Raw genomic sequence first — 22964 nt, forward strand, 5'->3', positions numbered from 1 at the left:
ATGGTAAAAAGATTGATATTTGGAAGGATTGTTGGCTTCCAAGTGGATATCTTTGATATACCGTGAAGATATGGCACAACTTGCTAACTTAAATTATGTGTCCAATTTATTTGTTGATAATGTGCAGGCTTGGAATTGAGACTTGATTGAGTTGAATTTCTGGCCTCCCACAGCCAATGAGATCATATCAATCCCTCTCCCTTTGCGCCCATCACCAGATGTTCTCTTTTGGCCCATGACAACCGATGGAACCTACACCACCAAAACTGGCTATGACTTTGTGCGCCAACATCGTTCCCGGCATGCAGCCTCTCCTTCCTCCAGCTCTGATGCAAGAGGGCATGGCCAACGGAAAAGCTTCTGGATGTCTTTGTGGAAAGCTCAGGTTCTACCGCGAGTGAAGGATGTGGCTTGGCGGGCAATGCTCGAGATCTTACCTGTGCGTCAAGCGTTGAGGAAGTGTGGAATGGAGGTTGACGGGAGCTGTCGGTTTTGCTTGGAATCTGAGGAGACAGCAGCTCATGTTCTGTTCCAACTTCCTGTGGTGCTCCGATGGTGGTTTGCTTCGCCTTTGAGTTTGAGGTTCCGGGAAAGTGACGATCCTGCAAGTTACTTACAACAGTTGTTCGACACAGATGAACCAGAGGTAATCAGTTATGGTATGACTATGATATATGCAATATGGGAGCAGAGGAATAACCTTGTGCATAACGGGATCCAAGCCACCTTTGAGGCCCTGCTACATCGTGTTCCAACGCTGGAATGCGCGGACAGCAGCGGGTCACTAGCACCAGGTCCAGCTCGTGTAGAGGACTTAAGGATAGCTTGGCGACGACCGGTTGGGAACACCATCAAAATTAACTTTGATGCCTCATGGACTGCTGCTAGCGATACAGGTTTTGGTATGATAGCAAGGAATAACAATGGGGAGGTGATGGCAGCGGCTGCTCTTGGTTTCACAAGTGCATCTTCCGCTCTCATGGCTGAAGCTTTAGCATTCCGTTGGAGCGTTTCTTTGGCCAAGGACCTTGGTTTCTTCCGGGTGGTTTTAGAGACGGATTGCCTACAACTTTTTGAGGCTTGGAAGAAGAATAGGCTAGGGGATTCTTATTTATTTTCAGTTTTAAATGATTGTCGAGACATGGTCTCTTACTTTACTAGTTTTGATCTTTCCTTTGTTCGTCGTTCCGGTAACAGTGTGGCTGATTTCTTGGCTAAGAACTCCTCAAAATTTTCTAACATTGTTTGGATTGAGGAGGTTCCCCCAGATTTGGATCTTTTGGTGACTTCGGATGTATTAGCCTCTATGGCGTTTTGATTTCAATATATTATCCAGTTTCAAAAAAAATAAAAAAACGTTTAACTTAGTTTATAAAATTTGTATGAAGATGGTGAAAATGTAGAGCTATCAAGGTGTTTGAGTAGAAGTAAAATTTTAGGAATAAGAAAATGTGAATAAATTTTTTTTCCCTCCATTTTGACCTTTTTCTTTTACTTTAAGTGATTTAAAAGATGGATTAAAATTAATTGGATGTTATGTCTTTAATTTGAAAATGATAAGAAATGAGTTAAGAAAAAAATCTGAAAAAAAAATAATGGCTCACTTTCTCTTTCAGCCCGAGCCCATCAGTTCTTTTTTTTTTCTAGAGCTTCTTGCTCTAGACCCCTTTTTTTATAGTTTAGGGTTATAAACCCTTATAATAAGGACATTGAGATCAGCAGCCGACATCACTGTTCACCGAAAGTTTTAAGAGATGTACCTTTCATCGAAAGCATATTTTTCCTTGCAAAGAGTATGAAGCCCCTTCTCACTCAAGTGTCGAGCTGCATATACCCTAGCTCTATAGAACAATCATTAATTTCATTCACCTAAGGCGTTGTCATCTTTGTGGAAATTCAAAAAAGAGTATTTTTCTTCATTCCCTTTGCTACCACTAAAGTTCGCTTGGTGTGTGTAAGACCAAGATTTGGTTAGGTGGTATAACTTTATGTTTTGTTGATAACAAGTTTATTTATTATGTATGAACAATTATGGTACTCTAACCTTTGTCTTTTAAGTTGTGGCAAACAGGCTCTGACTCTGATTCAAAGACTCAACATTTATCAGAAGTTGAAGACCCAAGAGTAGCCAATGTTACGCTTCTGCATTCACTACGTTCTTCTGAACGGTAGCAAACGCTTCAGATGTTCTGAAGATTAAAGCTCTGATGTGGACTCTGAAAGATTCTAGCTCTGAAGCTCTGCAGACCAGATGTTCTGAGGAACGGTCCAAAAGCTGAAGACTTGGAAGCTCTGAAGTCCAAGAGTAAGCTGGCTCTCAAGACCAGAAGCACTTCATGCTCTGAAGTCCAAATGTTCTGATGAACGGTCAAGAAGCAAAAGTTCTGAAGGTTAGAGGATCCAAGCTTCCTTCTGACTCTGATCACCCAGCTTCACAAGTTCCAACATGAAGCGTCGTCCAAGATCAAGAGTCAACTAGGCTAAGGCAATGTCATTGTCATTCGTACAAAAGCAAATGTACTATTCTGACCGCCTTACCTACGACGTTCAACCACAACAAGCTCTGGAAATTCCAGCACTGCCCCCTAACGGATAGATTATTTCAAAGGAAACAACCTCAACACCTTGGAGTATTTAAAGGCTGAAGATAGAAGAAATGTGCTAAGAAACTATTGTGCATACACATGAAATACTTTCAGCGAATACCTTAGCAATACTTCCTCACTGTTCTTATTGTGTTTACTTCTGTTTGTTTAGAAGCATCTCATTGTAAACCAAACTCTTTCACAAACTTTGTTTGTAGATCCTTGAGAGACCGGTGAGGTCAGTATTCTTGAGAAGACTAAGGAAAGGTTGTCTTAGTGCTGCTAGTTCTTAGTATTGTTAGTCACTGAGCAAGGTGTGCTAGTGCAGGTATAACAATCTTTGAATAATGGATTGCCTTCATTCTAAGAAGGAAGAAATCACCTTAACGGGTGGACTGCACTAGCTTGAGAGATTCATCAAGTGAACCAGGATAAAATCCTTGTGTGCTTTTCTTTATCCCTCCTCTTTAGCACTTTATATTCTTTCAAGGAAATGATTGTTATTATCATTGAGAGAAAGCGGTTAATCTTAAAAACCCTATTCAACCCCCCCCCCTTTCTAGTGTTTTTCATACCTTCAATTGGTATCAGAGCGTAAGTTCTGATTACCACACTTAACAGTGTTCAAAGATCTGGACCGGTGTGAAAAACTCAAATGGCGACCACCACCAGCGATACTCAAAAAGATCACTGTAGTGCTAAACCACCTATCTTCGATGGAGAAAAGTTTGATTATTGGAAAGATAGCATCGAAATTTTCTTTCTTGGCTTTGATGCTGATCTCTAAGATCATGTTGTTGATGGCTACCCTCGTCTAGTTGATGAAGATGGAGTGAAGATTCCAAGAGATAAGATGAACGAGAGTCAAAAGAAGATGTACAAAGATCATCATAGAGCAAGAACCATTTTGCTGAATGCTATCTCATATGAAGAATATGAGAAGATCACTGACTGTGATTCTGCAAAGGCCATATTTGATTCCTTAAAGATGTCTCATGAAGGAAATGAAGAAGTCAATGAAACAAAGGCGTTATCTTTGATCAAAAAGTATGAAGCCTTCATGATGGAACCTGAAGAATCAGTAAGTGTTATGTTTTCCAGATTCCAGATGATCAATGCTGGAATTAGAGTGCTTGACAAAGGCTACACCACTGCTGACCACGTAAAGAGGATTCTCAGGGGTCTTCCTAAGAAGTGGATGCCCTTGGTAACTTCCTTGAAGTTGTCCAGAAACATCAACAAGATGAGTTTGGAAGAACTCATCCGCATTCTGAAGAGTCATGAGATAGATCTTGCTGACCACGTCATCCAGAAGAAGCAGAAATCCACAGCTCTGAAGTCAAACTCTGAGAAGGCCAAGGCACTTCAAGCTGAACAAGTTTCAGAAGAATCTTCCGAAGATTCTGATGAAGATGAGCTTTCATTGATTTCTAAAAGGATCAATCACCTTTGGAAGCACAGGAAAAGCAAATTCAGAGGATCACCAAAAGCCAAAGGAAAATAAGAGTCTTCATCGGGTCAACGTAAATCATCACCTAAAGAGGTTACATGCTTTGAATGCAAGGAGGCAAGACATTACAAGAGTGATTGTCCTAAGCTGAAGAAAGACAAGAAGCCTAAGAAACACTTCAAGGCTAGGAAAGGTCTCATGGTAACTCTTGATGATTCAGACTCAGAAGAAGTGGACTCTGATGGTGAAGTTGTTGAAAGACTCATGGCTATTGTCAAAGACTGAATCAGACGCTGATCCAACATCAGAAGTTGAGACAGACTCTGAAGATGAAAATGAGGTATTCGCATCCTTTTCATTGTCTGAACTTAAATCTGCTTTAGCTGAAATTATGAGTAAACATGATTCTCTTCTGACTAAGCATAAAAAGTTGAAAAATAATTTTCTTGATGCTTCTGAAGTCTCTGCTAGATATAAGAAAACCATTTCATAATTAAATGAAAACAACTTCTCTCTGGTTAACTCTAACTTTGTTCTTAAAAATCAAATTTCCAAGTTAGAAGAAGTTATTCCATCTAGTACCTTTGATGATAAAAATGAAACCAAATATGAAAAATATTTTCAAAGATTCCTAGCTAAAAGCGTAGATAGAAGCTTAATGGCTTCAATGATCTATGGCGTTAGCAAAAATGGAATGAATGGTATTGGCTATTCTAGACCCAGTAGAAGTGAGCCTCTTATGCCTAAACCTAAATCTCTTTATGAACATTTTGTTCCTTCTGGCACCATAATACCTGAACCCTTATCTTCTGAAGTTTCTTTACCTATTAAGAAAGGAACATTTTCTATGTCAAAATATCATGCTCAGATTCCTTTGCATTATCCTGTTGAAAGACCCAAAGTTGTCAGAACTTCTGGGGTAACTAACAAGAAAGGACCCAGAAAGTGGGTACCTAAGGAAAATATTATATATGTTGCAGATATCCTTGATAGCTCCACTGAGACTCCAATAATGGTATCTGGACAGTGGATGCTCGCGTCACACGACGGGAGAAAAGCGTATGTTCCAAGACCTAAAACTTAAACCTGGAGGTGAAGTTGGTTTTGGAGGCAACGAGAAGGGTAAGATTGTTGGCTCTGGAACCATAGGTATTGGTAAGGGTCCACGCATTGATAATGTTTTATTAGTTGACAGTTTAATGCATAATTTATTGTCAATAAGTCAATTAGCTGACAAGGGTTATGACATTATTTTCAATCAAAAGTCATGTAGGGTTGTAAGTCAGATCGATGGCTCTGTTTTGTTTAACAGCAAGAGGCGGAACAACATCTACAAGATCAGATTATCTGAGTTGGAAACTCAAAAAGTAAAGTGTCTTCTTTCTGTTAACGAGGAGCAATGGGTATGACATAGATGGTTAGGGCATGCTAGCATGAGAAAGATTTCTCAGCTAAGTAAGCTTGACCTTGTCAGGGGCTTACCCACTCTGAAGTATTCTTCAGATGCTCTTTGTGAAGCATGTCAGAAAGGCAAATTTACAAAAGTCTCTTTCAAGGCAAAGAATGTTGTTTCCACCTTGAGGCCGTTGGAACTTCTGCATATTGACCTATTTGGACCAGTGAAAACTGAGTCTATAGGTGGCAAGAAATATGGGATGGTCTTCGTTGACGACTTTAGCCGCTAGAAATTGGTAAAATTCTTAAGACACAGGGATGAGTCGCATTCTGTGTTCTCTACCTTTGTTGCCCAAGTGCAAAATGAGAATGGTTGCAGAATTGTCCGTGTCAGGAGTGATCATGGTGGAGAGTTCGAGAATGAGGAGTTTGATAAAATCTTTGATACCTATGGGATATCACATGATTTCTCTTGTCCTAGAACTCCTCAGCAGAATGGCGTTGTGGAAAGGAAGAACATAACTCTTCAAGAGATGGCGAGAACCATGATCCAAGGAACTGACATGGCAAAGCACTTCTCGGCTGAGGCAGTAAACACAGCATGTTATATTCAGTACATAATCTCTATAAGACCAATTCTGAATAAGACTCCTTATGAATTGTGGAAGAATACAAAGCCCAACATTTCTTACATTAATCCTTTTGGTTGGATTTTCTATATGTTAAATATTAAGGATAGATTGCATAAGTTTGATTCTAAGTCTTTGAAATGCTATCTGGTAGGATATTCTGAACGTTATAAAGGTTTTAGAGTTTATAACATTGAATATAGAACTATTGAAGAATCTATTCATGTCATATTTGATGACAAGCTTGACTCTGACAAGTCAAAGCTAGCTGAAAAGTTTGCAGATATGAGCATAACAATTGCAGATCAAGGCATTGATTCAGAGGGTGCTAATCCATAAGCAAATACATCAAAAGATGTTGCTTGTTGGTCAATCTGCAAGTGTACAGAATCTACCCGGTTTTAAATTGTCGAACCACAGGGAATTATATTGCAAATTCAGTTTAAGAATCAAGTTCAAGGTTGAAAAGCAAGTAAAATTCAGTTTTAAAGGTTGATTGTTTCTTAGGTCATGTAAAAGACAAGTGAACAAGTAATAAAGTGTGTGGAAATCAGTGATGAGATTGCCTTGGGTTCTTGCTCAACTAATTCAGTTTTAGCAAACCTTCCTATTCAATAAATCCGGAGTCTCTCCTTGATGTTCTAGCCTAGTTAGTTATCTTTCGATGCCTCGGAAAGAAAACCCTTCCTAATCAAAAGATAGGTTCAATTCCTTAATAACCTAAACATTTGCTAGAAGCACTAAGCATACAATTTAGGCCAACAAACCCCAACCCTTCCTCTATTCCTAACAGCAAGTATAGTAGAGGTAATCTCACAACAAGTCTCAATTCTATAACAAACTATCGTTACGATTATAGAAAAGTAAAAAGCTAGCATGCATTCAAGCTTGAAAGAATAAGCATAGGAGTGAGATTCAAGGGTTTACTCAGAACATCATGAATAGAAAAGGATTGAAAGCTAAAACATTCAAAGTCTTACAAAGAACCCAAAGCAAAAGGGGTTTTAGCCAAGCATGGCTATGAAATCCATACAAGAAAGTAAAGATGAAACCTGGAACATAAGGCTTAGAGAAAGCTCCTCAAGCTCTAGAATTCAAACCCTCTCTTCTAACTTATTACAATATGAGAAATTGACAAAAGGTTCCAAGAAAAATGTCTAAAAACCAATTTATAGGCAAAACAGGCGAGTCTGGGCGCTCAGGCGCCAATTCAGAGCGCCTGAGCGCCAATTCAAGCTGAAAACATGCTCTCTGTAAGGTAATTGACGCCTAGGCGCCAATTCCCAGGCGCCAATTCCCAGCGCCTGGGCGCCAATTCCAGGAGGTTCAGAAAATATAACTAGCGCCTAGGCGCCAATTCCCAGCGCCTAGGCGCTCAAGCTCGCTGGAAAAGACTTTTTGGCTTCTTGTAACTCCTCTTTCAAACCCCTTTAAGTCCTCCTTCAATTCCATGCTCCTTGGCCTTCTTTTTCCTTCAGTTTCTGATCAGCAAATCTAACCAACAAGTCAAGGCAAATATCCAAAAGCTCAAAGAGCTCATTAGCACAAGAGGTCCTTCATTAAACATAAGAAAATCATGCAAGTCCTAAACTTACTTAAAATGCAAGAAAACTCCCTATAAAACTACAAAAATACCTAAACAAAATAAAAACACAAAGAAAGATAAAAATGCATGATAATGCAAGAAACACTACATGAGACTCAACAAAAAGACACAAAACTAACAAAGGAATGACCCTAAAAACACCACTAAACTAGGGTCATCACACCACTATACTCAACGACAGCTCTCCCTCGAGCGTCACTAAGATTAGCTTGCCCTCAAGCTCCAAGAATTACTCCCAACACACACGCCAAAAAAGGGATACACTAACAGAAAATCGGGAGATCAAGTGAATGCAGTTAGTTCCAAGAGGGAGATACAACAATCAACTTCATGCTACTCTTAGATAAAGAAGAATTAGAGTCCACTATGAGACGCATTTAGAACTAACATCCTAGCATGAGAAAATGATTTAGTGCATTGAGCACACAAGCAAGTTCATAGGTTCTGGGAATCATTCACTCAAGAGCAACTAAAGTTGACAATGCATTATCAATGAGACTTCAAAAGGGTTGCAATGTTGGCTAGGCGAAGCACAAGGTAGGTGGTCCCTAAGGAAAACTATGGCTGCACAAGTTTGAGTGTGGTCTTATTAGACACCTCGGAGCTTTCAACAACAAACTTTTCTAACACAAGTCTCTTGACCCCCCCTTTTCAACTTTCTTTTTTCCTCTTTGCAACTCCAACTTGATTAGGAGCTTTTTCCTTTTTCTTCTTCTATTTTTTTTTTTACTCTTGGGGCAAGAGACATTTCAAACTTTATTTAGCTCCAAAACAATTTAAAGACCACAACTCCCCATTCTCCAACCAAACAGCCGACCCACACAACAAGGATAACAAAGAATTCTCCAAAAGGATCAAAAGGGTTGACTCGGGATAAAGATGTACAGTACAAGCTCTGAAGTCCAAGAAAACCTACAAGTCTCAAGAATGCAAGTCTCCTAAAGCACGCAAAGAATGAATTCAACCCAGAACCAAGAAGTGCAAGTGAGTCAGGATCCTCCAGGAAGATTTATGGTGAAGGGTCAAAGATGAACCCTTGTGGACTCACATCAACTCAATCATCAAGACACATTTAGAAGACCGAAGTCTCATCCTCTCTTTCCCAACATACAAACATCCCCCAAAAACAACACAAAGTATCCTCTTAAAAACATTTTCAAAACAAGCATCATGTGAGAGAGCAAAACTCTGAAGCATGTCATCTAAGTATAGGGGAATAGCAACCCAGACACAAAAGACTCCATTTACAAAAATGCATGATTGAGAAGATAAAGAAACGCTACAAAGGAAAAATATGCTAAAAATGCATGAATTTTGCTAAGAGAGTAGGGATAACCTCTTTTACCAAACACAACAGAGGCCTCGGATCCACCTCTTATTTCTAAACTTCAGGCTCCCATTCCCTGCAAAATGCAACAACCAAACATGCAAAATAAAACAAGACTTGGGTTGTCTCCCAAGCAGCCCATTGTTATAGTCTTAGGTAGACTATCCTCCTTGTCAAGTTGGAGGTCTGAAAAACATGGTTTCCAACTTCAATACTTCACCACCTAGGTACACTTTCAACCTCTGACCGTTCACAGTAAAAGTATTCTTGGTCTCTGGGTTTTCAACCTCAACAGCACCATGAGGGTACACCCTCTTGACCACAAAGGGTCCAGACCATCTGGACTTAAGTTTCCTAGGGAATAGTCTCAATCTAGAATTGAAGAGTAGCACTAATTTCCCTGAGACAAATTCCCTATTAAGAATCTTCCTATCATGCCACTTCTTTGTCTTTTCCTTGTAGATGCTAGCACTCTCATAAGCTCGGAGTCGAAACTCATCAAGCTCATTCAATTGCAAGAGTCTCTTCTCGCTAGCAACTTTCCAATCAAAATTCAATTTCCTTATGGCCCAATAGGCCTTGTGTTCTAATTCCACAGGTAAGTGACACGCTCTCCCAAAAACTAGGTGGAAAGGAGAGGTACCAATCGGAGTTTAAAAAGAGGTTCGGTAGGCCCACAAAGCATCGTCAAGTTTCCTTGACCAATCCCTTCTGGAAGAATCTACCACCTTTTCAAGAATACGTTTTAACTTCCGATTAGAAATCTCAACCTGCCCACTAGTTTGAGGGTGATAGGGGTAGACACTTTGTGCTTAACACCGTATTTTTTCAAAAGAGCCTCGAAAGCTCTGTTACAAAAGTGAGTACCCCCATCACTTATAATAGCCCTAGGGACACCAAACCTAGTGAAAATGTTCTTTTTCAGAAAAGCAACCACCACCTTAGAGTCATTTGTTGAGAGTGCAGCGGCTTCAACCCACTTAGAAACATAATCAACAGCCACTAAAATATACTGGCAACCAAAAGAAGGTGGGAAAGGTCCCATGAAATCGATGCCCCAAACATCAAACAACTCAATTTCCAAAATATTGTTTAGGGGCATCTCATTTCTCCTTGAAATGATCCCAGTCCGCTGACATCTATCACAACTCTCAACAAAAGCTCTACTATCCTTATGTAGAGTAGGCCAATAGAAACCACTTTGGAGAACCTTAGCAGCGGTCCTCTCCCCACTAAAATGTCCACCATAACTTGATCCATGGCAATGCCAAAGAATTTTCTCAAAATCAACATCTGGGATGCACCTTCTTATGACTCCATCAGAACAAATTTTGAAAAGGAAAGGATCATCTCAGAGGTATGATTTTGCATCATGCAGAAATTTCTTCTTCTGCTGCCAGGTCAAGTCATGGGGAATAAGTCCAGCAACACGGAAATTAGTACATACCAGGGTAGGGGTTCCTCGGTGGAAACAGCTAGGAGTTTCTCATCCGGGAACTCCTCTTGAATAGGTATTGGGCTGCACGCCCCACCTTCTAATCTCGACAAATGGTCTGCCACTCCATTGTCCTTGCCTCTCCGGTCAATGATCTCAAGGTCGAACTCTTGAAGGAGTAAGACCCATCGAATCAACCTTGGCTTAGAGTCCTGTTTAGCAAACAAATGTCTCAAAGCAGCATGGTCAGTATGAACAATAACTTTAAAACCCAAGATGTAAGGCCTAAACTTCTCGCAAGCAAAGACTACACCCAACAACTTTTTTTCAGTTGTAGTGTAGTTCCTTTGGGCCTCATTCAACACTCTACTTGCATAGTATATCACATACAACACTCTTTCTTTCTTTTGACACAAGACAGCCCCTAAAGCTAGATCACTAGCGTCACACATGATCTCAATTGGTAGAGACCAATCCGGAGCAACAATAACAGGGGCTGTCACCAAACTCTCTTTAATAGACTCAAAAGCTTTCAAACAATTTTCATCAAAAGTAAAAGGTGCTTCCTTTTCAAGCAAGTTGGTCATAGGCTTAGCTAATTTGGAAAAGTCTTTAATAAACCGCCTATAGAAACCAGCATGCCCGAGAAAACTCCTAATACCTTTGATATTAGTTGGGGGAGGGAGCTTTTCAATAACTTCAATCTTAGCTCTATCAACCTCAATCCCCTTTTCGAACACCTTGTGTCCAAGCACTATGCCATCCCTAACCATGAAATGGCACTTCTCCCAATTTAAGACCAAGTTGGTCTCTTGACATCTCTTCAAAACCAAAGCTAGATTCCCTAGACAAGCATCAAAATTTGGACCAAAAACAGAGAAGTCGTCCATAAAAATCTCGATGCAAGTCTCTATCAAGTCAGAGAAAATAGCAAACATACACCATTGGAAAGTGGCTGGGGCATTGCAAAGCCCAAATGGCATTCTCTTATAAGCAAACACGCTGTAAGGGCAAGTGAATGCCGTCTTCTCTTGGTCTTTCTGTAACACCCCGATTTCGGTGGCATCACTTTAGTAACCAAAAGAAACTTAATGCGGAAAAACGTGAATATTTTTTTTTCGATAATATAAACAAAGACTGAAAGGAATAAACTCGACAACGAAAGATAACAGAACTAATATACAATAATAATCACAGCCCCCGCTGTAAGTAGCAAACCACGTCACGAGTAAACCTCCAGTGACGGGAAGTAAGAAAAGGTAACGCTCGTAGGCAATATGTACAGACCAAAGTAAAGGTGAAGTGTCCGCTACACAAACCTCAAAAATGAGAATAAGTTAGCCCAATCGGCCTAAAAGAAGACCTCCTAAGTCCAACCAACTCTCTGTGATTCCCGTAAAGAAACCACACAAAAAGCTATAGGCGGGAAACTACCCTGTCCCCAAAGAAACAAATGATGGTCAGAGCTAAGACTCTACTCCTACACTAATCCTATCTCAAGGAGCTCACACCAGCACTAAAACCTACATGCTAGCATGATCGTCGTCTGAATCTGAATCTAGAACGACCAAGTCTATAAACACTATCCGTCCTCCCCTCGCAACCGCGATGCGCTCCGGTGCTGGACTCACGGGCTTAGGGCCCGATCCATGATCATCAATGATAGCAATGGAGGGTGAACTGGACTCTACAGAATGCACTCCCACAGGCTCCTCCTCTGAGGGGTCCTCATCATCAGGGGATGACGGTGGTGGCGATGCTCCTACTCCGGGTCCGCAATGCACTCCGGGTGGCAGGTTGAAACTGACAGTGCACCTCCTCAGCACTCCTTCCATCAAGTGTCCTACTCTGTCTACCCGATCCTCCATGATTCTCCCCGAGTACGTCGCGCGATGGTTAGCGGGGTCGACCACCCACGCGTCGGGGTCATCCTGATCTATCATCTCATATCTAGTCCCCCCCGAAGGGTGGACCATCGTGAACCAATCCGCTAAAGACATCTGACAATGGGCGTAGTCCGCCAAAACACACACAGAAGACGCGAGGGTCAACTCCAAAGAATTATGTAAATAATATCACCAATAGGTACAGATAAGAGGTAGCCATCTAGGCTTATAAGTTAAGGATAGCATCCTAGGGTTGCATATTCCACAATGAATATAAATGACAGCAATAACAAATAGCATGCATCAAATAGGATTAACAATTATCAATCACACTCAGCAACTAAGTCAGTATGCATGTTGCATGAAATGAAATGACGGTTAACCCAGTTAACCAAATGCATTCCGGAAAGGATGGACATCAACGGATCAGCCCTAGCACCAGCCACGGTGGGACCATTTCGGCCCGCGTGCCTCTTATACCAACAACAACGGTAGTCAGATCAGCATAAAACCCGAAGGCCTGCCATTTCGGTCTGCTACTAAGAGTCGCCTACTAGCGCTCTTACGCGGAAATCCGGGTCTTATGACTATTTTGGAATCCACCGAGGTCCGAAGTCCGTCTTGTGTTAATACCTCATTAATGGTGCATGAATGCGAAATGATTAGCCAAACAACGTCTCCGACCTCACTCGACACGTCGCCACGTGTTCTAGCTAAATTAATGTCTCTAAAAGCTTACCCTAAGGTAAAGTCGATTCTGCGACAAAAGACACATCTTTACAAGAACACAATAACTCATGATGATCTCCAAATCATCCGACTCATCTCCATCCGATGGTCAAAACTGCTCAACGAGAAAAGAGTATCAACATACTCGGAAACTACCTGTTTCCCGGCTTATCTCTCAGATAGCCTAACAACACAACTGCTCCCAGAGCACAAGAGTACCAACATACTCAAAACTTATGAATCTCTCAACACTTGGATCCGACGACACTTCTCGTTTTCCAAAACTAAGATTTGAATCCTAAGCTTCCTTTCGAGTTTATTATCATTATTTGAAGATTTAGAGGTTGTTTAATGTCTTATGGGTTTTCCTTACAAAATAATTTCCTTTTAGTCTTATCGCAAATCTTATGAGTTTTCAACATCCCATAAACCCAATTAACTCCCCGAGAATGTCTCGATCCACTATAACCATAACAAGGCCTGAATCTTCGTTCGTCCTATCAAACTTTCCCCAAAATCTCAAAATAAAATCGGCATGACCTGCCCGTTATTCTCACTCCTCAGTACCACAGATATAAGTGAAAAGACATAATTAAATCAGCACAGTCAACAAACATGTCATATATCAACACATCCTAGAATAACCACGTAGCACTTAGCATATAAAGCATACATCACACATCCTAGATTAACCACTTAGCACATACCATGTACTTCAATCTCAAAAACAGTCAGTAGATGAATCATCTACATTGTCAGCCGAAGCCTCAGAAAACATTTTTCCAATCAAACACAAACAAGTGCGTAAACAGTAAATCAAGTCGAAAGCATCGACACCTAGGCATTAACTAAGGATTCAGTGAGTAGCCCTCACCTGTAGATTCTCCAGGATTCTCCTCGAAAGTTCCTTCACAATGCGCTCCTTGATCTTCAGGAAATTCTTCAAAAGAACCTTTAGAGTAAAACCACATAATTCCATCAAAAACTATCAGAAACTCAGCAATCAATACTCACTAAGGTTACACGAAGTAGTATACACTCCGAGGTACGATAATCTAGCGCGAAAGGACAAGTTTTTGAAACAAGAATTTTCTTCCTCCCCCCCCTAGGGTGCTCGGCCACTATTGGTAATTAGGTGGGTCGATTTTTCTTCGATCAAACTTGGTTCCTAGGTTATTATTAGTCGTAACTAAGGGTATTCTAAACTCGGAAAAATTATCGGATCAAAAACTATCGCAGGGGTATTTTGGTCAATATTTTTAGCTCAGAATTTCAAAACTGAAATTTCAAAAAGCAAATTGGATGGGGACGTCACCAACGACGTTTATGACGACTAATCCTACTAGCACTAAGCTAAGGCGATAGTTTTCAGTCCAAAGGACGAAGCTTTGCCCCAAAATGGGTATTTTAAGCAGAATTGAAACTCGACGGTAGTTTTTCGAGAATCGGCGCAGTATTATTCGCTAAACATGCTCTTGGGCACGTAGGGAAGATGTTTAGATAGAAAAATGAAGTTATCAGGATAGTTTTGCAAAAACCTCAAAACTATTAGCACATAAAGACAAAGAGAAAAGCTATGGAAAAGACGATCAGAGGTAAGGATTAGCGACTATACCTCGATACCTTCAAGCAGCAACTGTTGAATCAACGATCAAGCAAGAAATGAAGAAAATCTCTTCTCCTCCTCCTCTTGTGAAGCTCGCGGCCTTGGTGGGAAGAAATGGGTAAGTTTTGTGATTTTTTTCTCATTTTCATGCTATATATAGAGGTTGGAAAAACGCGGGAAAATGAAAGTTTCGCGATTCCGATTTTTCCGGCTTCATTCTCCGTGAATTCTAAGATAGGTTTTGGCGACATAATACCAAAACTCAAAAGAGGTTTCCTTGTATTTTAGGTGACTAATGCAAAGTCGGTGTAAAACTATTTTACCCGATAAGTTACTTTTTGCATTGAATGTCGGAATAGAAAACTTCCTTCTGAAGAAAGATTGAAATCATCGAGAGAAATGGGTGTACGTGTGTGATAGAAAAAGCCTTCATCGTCGGTTGATTTTAGGGTTTTGAACTATCAGGGTTCTAGTTTCGGCAAACTTCCGAGGATTGGAATCGGACGTTCGTAGATCCTAGGGTTTCGCCTTGAAACGCTTGTTATATATGGAATAAGAGAAGTTCTAACATTTCTCTGAAGATTTTTGGAATTAGTTTCCATCGTGACTTTACGCGTAAACTAGCTATTTACTAGGGTTTTTGCCCTAGGTTTAAGCGTATATCGATCGTGCTATACCTTTTGTCGATTTTGATACAATCCTTAGACTTTTCCTGAACTTTCTCCTTCATAAATTTATTTCATTTAGTAAACTTTTGTTCAAGTTTTCCCTTGACGATACATCAACCCTAATCGCGAATAAGAATTTTATTCACTTGGCATAAGCTTAAAAACTTGGGTCTTACACTTTCGGTGCAACACAAATTTGGTTGTACCCGGAATAGCCATCAAGAAAACAGTAGTATTGATGCCCAGCCAACTTATCAAGCATTTGATCTATGAAAGGCAAAGGGAAGTGATCTTTTCTAGTTACCGAATTCAGCCTTCGGTAGTCAATACAAACCCTCCACTTCGTCACTTGACGAGTGGGAATCAATTCATTGTTCTCATTGGCAACAACAGTGATGCCTCCTTTCTTGGGAACCACTTGAACAGGACTTACCCATTCACTATCCGAGATTGGATAAATAACACCTGCATCAAGCAATTTAATTATCTCTTTCCTCACCACATCCTTCATGGAAGGGTTAAGTCTCCTTTGAGGTTGGACTATAGGTTTGTAATTTTCTTCCAGCAAAATTTTATGCATGCATATCGCAGGGTTAATACCTTTGATATCATCAATAGTCCAACCCAAAGCAGACTTATGATCCCTCAAAACTCTGAGGAGTTTCTCCTCTTCCAAGGGAGTGAGAGCACTACTCAAAATAACAGGTTTATTCTCACCTTCCTCGAGTAACGCATACTTGAGAGAGGAAGGGAGTGGATTGAGCTCACTCTTATCCTCAATCGGAATCTCCTCATCCCTAATTAATTCTTCTTTCCAAATCCTTTTGGTAAAAAGGGAAGAGACAGATTCTAATTGAGATAGAGTAGCATTCACCTCATGGTACAAAGAATCAAGTTCTCTCTCAATATTTTGGTCCTCTATCTCTAGCCCCTCCATGATTGTTGTTTCCAAGGGGTCCTTAATAGATATCCTAACAAACTCTTCACACACGAGCTCATCCACCACTTCACATCGGAAAACTTCCTCATCTGCTCGGTGTTTCAAAGAGTCAAAAATATTGAAGAGGACCTCATCTTTACCTACTTTCAAAGTTAGAGTTCCCCAGTATGAGAGGGACTTTTGAGTCCTCTTCCATGTCTAGAATGACAAAATCCACTGGGAAGACAAACTCATCCACCTTAACCACAACATCTTCAATGATCCCGTAAGGGGTTTTTAAAGACCTATCCGCCATTTGCAAAGAAATCATAGTTGGGGTAACCTCACCTAAGTTCAACCTTTCAAACATACTAAGCGGCATCTAGTTGATACTCGCTCCTAAATCACACAAGGCTTCTACCACAGTTAACCCCTCAATCTCCACCGGAAAGTAAAACTCTCGGGATCTCTTCTCTTCTTAAGCATCTTTCTTTGCAAAATGGCACTACACTCTTCGGTCATCAAGATAGTTTCATCAACCTCACTCAACTTTCTTCTCTTGCTGAGGATATCTTTCATGAACTTAGCATAGATTGGCATTTGCTCCAAGGCTTCGGAGAAAGGAATATTAATATGGATTTTCTTAAAAACTTCCAAAAACTTAGAAAATTGTTTATCTAAATTTTTATTCACCAAAGCCTTGGGAAATGGAATCTTGCGGAGCTCAGGAATATGGGTATTTACAACTCTAGTTCTAATGGGCTCTCTCGCTCTTTTTCCATGACATCCTCATCTCTCTCTTCCTCAACTTCCTCATTTTTCTCTCCCTCAACTTTTTTCTCTGCCTCATGCAACACTTTTCCACTCCTAGTAGAAACAACAGCAGTATTTTCTTGCTCAGTCAAAGTTAAAGTTTCGGAAGAGAACTTACCTTGGTGATTATCGGACATTTGCTTTGCTAGCTGTCCCAATTGGTTCTCCAAGCTCTTTATAGCCATCTCATGGATCTTGTAATTGCTCGTTGTATGATCAATGAATCTCTCGATCAGCTCCTCTAGACTCCTCTTGCCAACCGTCCTTTCAACAATTTGCGGCTGGACAAGAGGCCCTTGTTCTGCGGTTGGAGCTCCTCTTCCATGAGTTAATGCACTAGTCTCGCTATCACCATCATTGACAGTACACTGGTTACTAGCATGAGATTCACCACAAAATTTGCACTCCAAACAAGTCATTCTTGCTCCAATTGACTTGGTCTCCATTATATGCTTTCGGATTTCCGCTACTTCCTCGGAGAGTTGCTTATCGGAGGCAATGAGCTTATCATAAGTTTCAAATTCAAAAGCACTTCTTCGGATTTGGCGTTCATTCTCGGAGTTCATGGCTCTCACTGCCATTTTTTCAATCAAGTCATACCCCGCTTGTGGGGGAAGAGCATCGAACTCCCCGTTTGAAGCCGCATCCAAGCCAAACCTTGATGAGTATAACAAACCATCATAGAACTTTGCAACACATTAAGCTTGGGTGAGATTGTGTTGAGGACATTTCCTCAAAAGCTTTTTGAAATGCTCCCAAGCCTCATAAATATTTTCATCTGAGGATTGTGCGAAGGTCATGATGTCATTCTTCAATTTCCTCACAAGGGACCTTGGGAAGAACCTCGTTGTGAACTTTTCTGCAAGGTATTCCCAAGTAGTGAGACTCCCTTGAGGTTGTGAATTTAGCCAATCCTCTGCTGCGTCCTTCAAAGAGAATGGAAGTAGGCTCAACCGAATTGCTTCCGAAGCAACATTCATCACCCAATAAGTGTTGCAATTACGGATGAACCTTTCCATATGAGCATGAGGATCTTCCGAGGAAACTCCACCATATTGGCTTTGGCTCACCATGTTGATAAATGCCGGTCTCAACTAAAAGCTCCCCACTTCCATCCGGCTCTCATCAAGCTTATTAATGGTAACAAGTATGGGGGATCCAAGTACGAGAACTTGCATGCTCATATGGTGAAGTTTACCCAAGCTAGCACCCTTGCTAAGATTGAGGGTGTTTCAAGTGATGAAGTGAAGATTAAACTCTTCCCTCATTCTTTGACAAGGGAGGCTAGAGCTTGGTTTGATGAGCAAGAGGACATAACCTCATGGGAGGATTTACTCCAGAGGTTTTGTGCAAGGTTTCTTCCTTGCACTTGTGGTAAGTTAATCAATGGAAAGGAATTTCCTTCCTAACACCATCGGAAGGAGAGTCCACCTAGGACTATAACCTAGGGCTAAATGGGAGACAACCCATTCTTTTTATTTTATTATTTCTTTTTTTTAATTTTGTAGTATTGTAGGTGTTTAATTTCAAAAAAAAAAAAGAAAAAAAAAATTTTTTGTGAAAAAATTGGGTTGAGCGCCTAGGCGCCAATTAGTGGCAGAGTGCCTCTGTACCTGGCACGAGCGCCTGAGCGTTCCCCATGAGCGCTCGAGCGCCCCAACCTTTCATTTTCCCACTCTTAACTCCCATTCTCCCATAAAAAAACGCACCCCACTCTCTCCATACCCCATTTCCACTTCTCATTTCTCACTTGCACACACATTGGCTCTTCCTTTTACTTCAAAGTTCTGCATTGCATCAAGTCTTTTCCACTTTCCTTCACCATAGTTCATAAGTTTTGCAATGCATGCTTCTTTTGGGTAAGGGTGAGTGAAATTGTGCTATTGCAAGTTGGGTTTGGGTTGTGTATGTTCATATTGGGGTGATTTGTGCTTAATTAGAAAGGGGTTGTGAGTTCGTGAGGAATGAGTAGTTAGGATTTTGTGGATTAGTTTAGTTTAGCTTTTGCTTATAAGGTGTTTGATAGAATGCCTCAATGGGTTCTCTTAGTCGATTTTTGGCAAGTGCTTGTGGTAATTTTTCTCTCTTTGCCAAAATCACTAAGAAACTTGTTGGGTGCTCTTAGGTTGTTCTATTTTTGTTTTTTTTGTACAAAGTTTCTTCTTTCTTTTCTTTTTATTTTTGAACTAACATTTCTAACATTTGTGGCTTGTGTATGGGCTAACAATTTTGCAGATGCCTGTAAAAAGAGCAAGAACCAACACAAGAGCTGCAGCTTCTTCCTCCACCTCCCGGAGTTTTGATCGCTCCTGCTTCTTATCGGCGATTAAGGAGGAGTTTTACCGAGCTCACCTAGCACACAAGGAGTGTGTGAAGGAGCGGGGAGTTTTGTATCGGGAGGGAAGGAGAGACCTCTTGGGCATGCAAGAAGCCATGGAGATTAGGAGGTGGAAGAATTGGGTCAACCCCATTCCGTTTGCTTGTGAAGTCATGGTTAGGGAGTTCTACGCGAACACCTACTGTGACAATCAAGAGGACAGGTCCAGGCCACCGGTGAATTCATCTTGGTTTAGGGGCGATGTGATTGACTACAATCCAGCAGTCATTCGCAGGCATCTTGGTCTCCTCACGGAGGACCAAGAGAAGGAGCTTTTCCCCGAGAAGGCCACTTATCATGAGCTCTTAGAAGAGAAGTCACCGGAGATCTTGGAAGACATGAAGGCAGTGATTGTTAGGCCTGGGCGGGACTGGGAAGCAGTTGAAGATGAGATCATTTTTGTGAAAAGGAAGGATATGACACCGCTGGCTAGAGTTTGGGCTGAATTTTTGCAGGATTCCCTCATTCCTAGCTCTAACAAATCTGAAGTTAGAGAGGTTACACTGGTTGCTATCTATTGCATTGTGAGAGGTCATCTTATGGATGTGGCCACCATCATTGCTGGTTGGATTTATTCCCTTTACAACAGGAGTAAAGACAAGCATCGGCCCATCTTTCCTCACTTGATTTGCTCTTTGATTCATGCGGTGAGGGACAGACCTAGGAGGCCAGTCCATGTTATTGAGAAGAGGTTGCCTGTGGCACCTCTGCTCAGTAAGGAGAGGATCGCTCAACTTTATAAGGAATGGACAGCAGGGATGCCTCAAGAAGATGAAGAGGAAGAGGATCCTGAGGAGCCAGCGGGAGAAGATGAAGAAGAAGATGTTGAGGTGGTGAATGAGGTGGTTACTCCACCACGTGCTGATCCTTCTCCTGCTTGGATGGAGGCCGCTTTCGGGCGGATGTTTTTGAGGCAAGATCGCCTACACAGGGATCTTGACCTCCATTGGAGGGGAGGTAGCACATCAGACCCCAGGTACAATGGGCCCTTGGATTTTAATACCTTGGAGCAGGGGATGATAGACTTGAGCTTGATGCATGATGCCGGTGTTCATCTGGATTATGGCGATGGAAGGGGTGACCATGACCCCATGAAGTGACTTTGTTGAGGTAACTCTACTCTTAGTTTAGGTCATGCATTTTTAGCATATTTTCAATTTGTAGATTTTGTTTTCTTTTTGATCATGCATTGTTTTAGCTGGTTTTGTTTTTGTTTTTGGGTCCTTACTTCCCTATACTCACATGCTTTTAGCTATAGTTTTGCTTCCCTACTAGTGCTGTTTTTGAAAATGCTTTTGTGAATACTTGTTGTTGTTTCGGGGATGAGTGATTGCATGTTGGGGAAGAGAGGAGGAGACTTCGGTCTTCCGAGTGTGTCTTGAGAAGGGAGTCGAGGTGAGTCCATTAAGGGTCTATCTTTGACCCTTCACCATAAAAATTCCCTAGAGGATCCTGACTCACTTGCAATTCTTGGTTCTGCGTTAATTTCACTCATAGCATGCTTAGTGATTTCTGTTTTATTCTTGAGACTTATAGGATTTCTTGAGATTCTGAGTTTGTGGTTGAACATTGCCCTTAGTTGCCCCATTTGAGCTTAATTGGAGAATCTTGTTGTAGCCAAGTTTGGGATGGATGTTTTGGTTGGAATATTGGGGAGTGTTGGTCCTTGTTTCATTTGAGTGGAGCTGAAAATGAGAAATAGTCTCTTGCCTCAAGAAAAAAAACAGTAAAAAAAAAAGAAGAAAGAAAAAGAACTCCTAAACAAAAGTTGGAGTTGGAAAAAGACAAGAAGAGTTTGTAAAGATGGGTGCAAGAGACTTGTTAAAAAAAAAGTGTTTGTGGTGAAAAGCTCCGGGGTTAATAGAAGAGGACCACACTCAATGTGCTTGAAAGCCTAAATTTCCCTTAGGGACCAACCACCATCATGCTTTACCTAGCCAATGTTTCAACCCTTTTGGAAGTCTCTGTGAATATTTGCATGTTTGATCTTTGTTGCTATTGAGTGAATGACATTCAGGACCTATGAACTTGTTTGTGTGCTCAGTGCACTAAATGAACATCTTGTCCTAGGATTTTTAGTTCTATATGCTTCTCATGAATGGACTCTGCACTCTTCTCTTTTCAAAAGATGCATGAAGTAGGTTGTCGGGTCTTTCTCTTGGAACTAGCTGTGATTCCTTTATCCCCCTGTTTTTGTGAAGTATTCCTTGTTGAGAGCACTTGTATGGGAGCATTTCTTGCGCTTGAGGGCAAGCGAGTGTTATTTACGCTCGAGGACGAGCTGTCGTTGAGTATAGTGGTGTGATGACCCTATTTTAGTAGTGTTTTTAAGGTCATTTCTTCGTTTGTTTTGAGTCTTTTTGTTGAGTCTCATGTAGTGTTTCATGCATTCTCATGCATTTTTATTCTTTTCTTTAGTCTTGATTTTGTTTTGGTAATTTAGTAGTTTTATAGGTAGTTTTCTTGCATTTTAAGTAAAGTTTAGGACTTGCATGGTTTTGTTGTGTTTTATGAAGGACTTCTAGTGCTAATGAGCTCTTGGAGCTTCTAGAATCTTCCTTGTCTTGTTGGTTAGGTTTGGAGAGCAGAAACTGAAGGAGAAAGAAGGCCAAGAAGCATGGAATTGATGAAGAACATAAAGAGGATTGAAAAGAGGAGTTTCAGAAGCCAAAAAGTCACTTTCAGGCGAGCTTAAGCGCCTAGGCGCTGGGAATGGGCACCTAGGCGCCAATAGGGTCAGAGGCATGTTTTTTTCAACATGCAATTGGCGCTCAGGCGCTCTGAATTGGCGCCTGAGCGCCCAGTTTCGTTCATTTTGCCTATAAATAAGGCTTAGGCCAATTTCTTTGATACATTTGGATATTTTACTCATTTTTGATCAAGTTTGAGAGCTGAGGAGAACTATGGGGCCAAGGGAGGCTTCCAACTTGTATTTCTTCTCAGGTTTTCTTTACATTTCCTTTATGAATTCACTAGCCATGAGTGGCTAGTTTACTTTTTGCTTTGGGTTAAGAGATTCTATGAAATTTTAGTTTGTTAAATCCTATTTCTATGCATGAGTCTTGATTCAATCTTGTATTTCAATTCCTTATTGCATGTTTAGCTTTGGTGCACCTCTGCTATAGGCTAGATTATAATCAAATGGAAATTTGTTATGATTTAGGGACATGAATTGGAATAGATCCTTCTATACTTGCTTCTAGGAATAGAGTGAGGGTAGGGTTTTGTTGGCCTGAATAACCATGCTATCATACCTCTTATGAATGTTTAAGTACACAAGGAATTGGGCTTATCTTTCAATTTGAGAGAATTACTTTTGTGAGGAATCAACTAGTAAGTACATAGGCTATAACAACAAGAGACAAATCAAGATATCACATGCATAGGATAGGTGGACTAAAATGGATTAGTTGATCAAAAACCCAAGGCAATTTTCCATCATTTGTTATTTACATCACTTTCAACATTGCTCTTTTGCAAAACTTTTGTCACAATCAACCAAAACCAATTTCTGAATTTTACTGTTTTAAGAACTTGCA

At 40.8% G+C, this 22964-nt stretch overlaps 1 protein-coding gene and 1 non-coding gene across 2 annotated transcripts; both read left to right on the top strand.

The window, feature by feature from the left end:
* Positions 1–235: 235 nt before the first annotated feature.
* On the top strand, positions 236–1318 carry LOC130719473 (uncharacterized). The gene has a single exon (XM_057570100.1). The coding sequence runs from the start codon at positions 236–238 to the stop codon at positions 1316–1318; it is 1083 nt and encodes a 360-aa protein (XP_057426083.1).
* A 16441-nt stretch (positions 1319–17759) lies between these two features.
* Positions 17760–17866, top strand: LOC130721661 (small nucleolar RNA R71). The gene has a single exon (XR_009013582.1). It is a non-coding gene; the product is annotated as a small nucleolar RNA R71 (small nucleolar RNA).
* Positions 17867–22964: the final 5098 nt, after the last annotated feature.

This window comes from Lotus japonicus, chromosome 5 (genome assembly GCF_012489685.1).
Source record: "Lotus japonicus ecotype B-129 chromosome 5, LjGifu_v1.2".
NCBI classification, from domain to species: Eukaryota; Viridiplantae; Streptophyta; class Magnoliopsida; order Fabales; family Fabaceae; genus Lotus; species Lotus japonicus.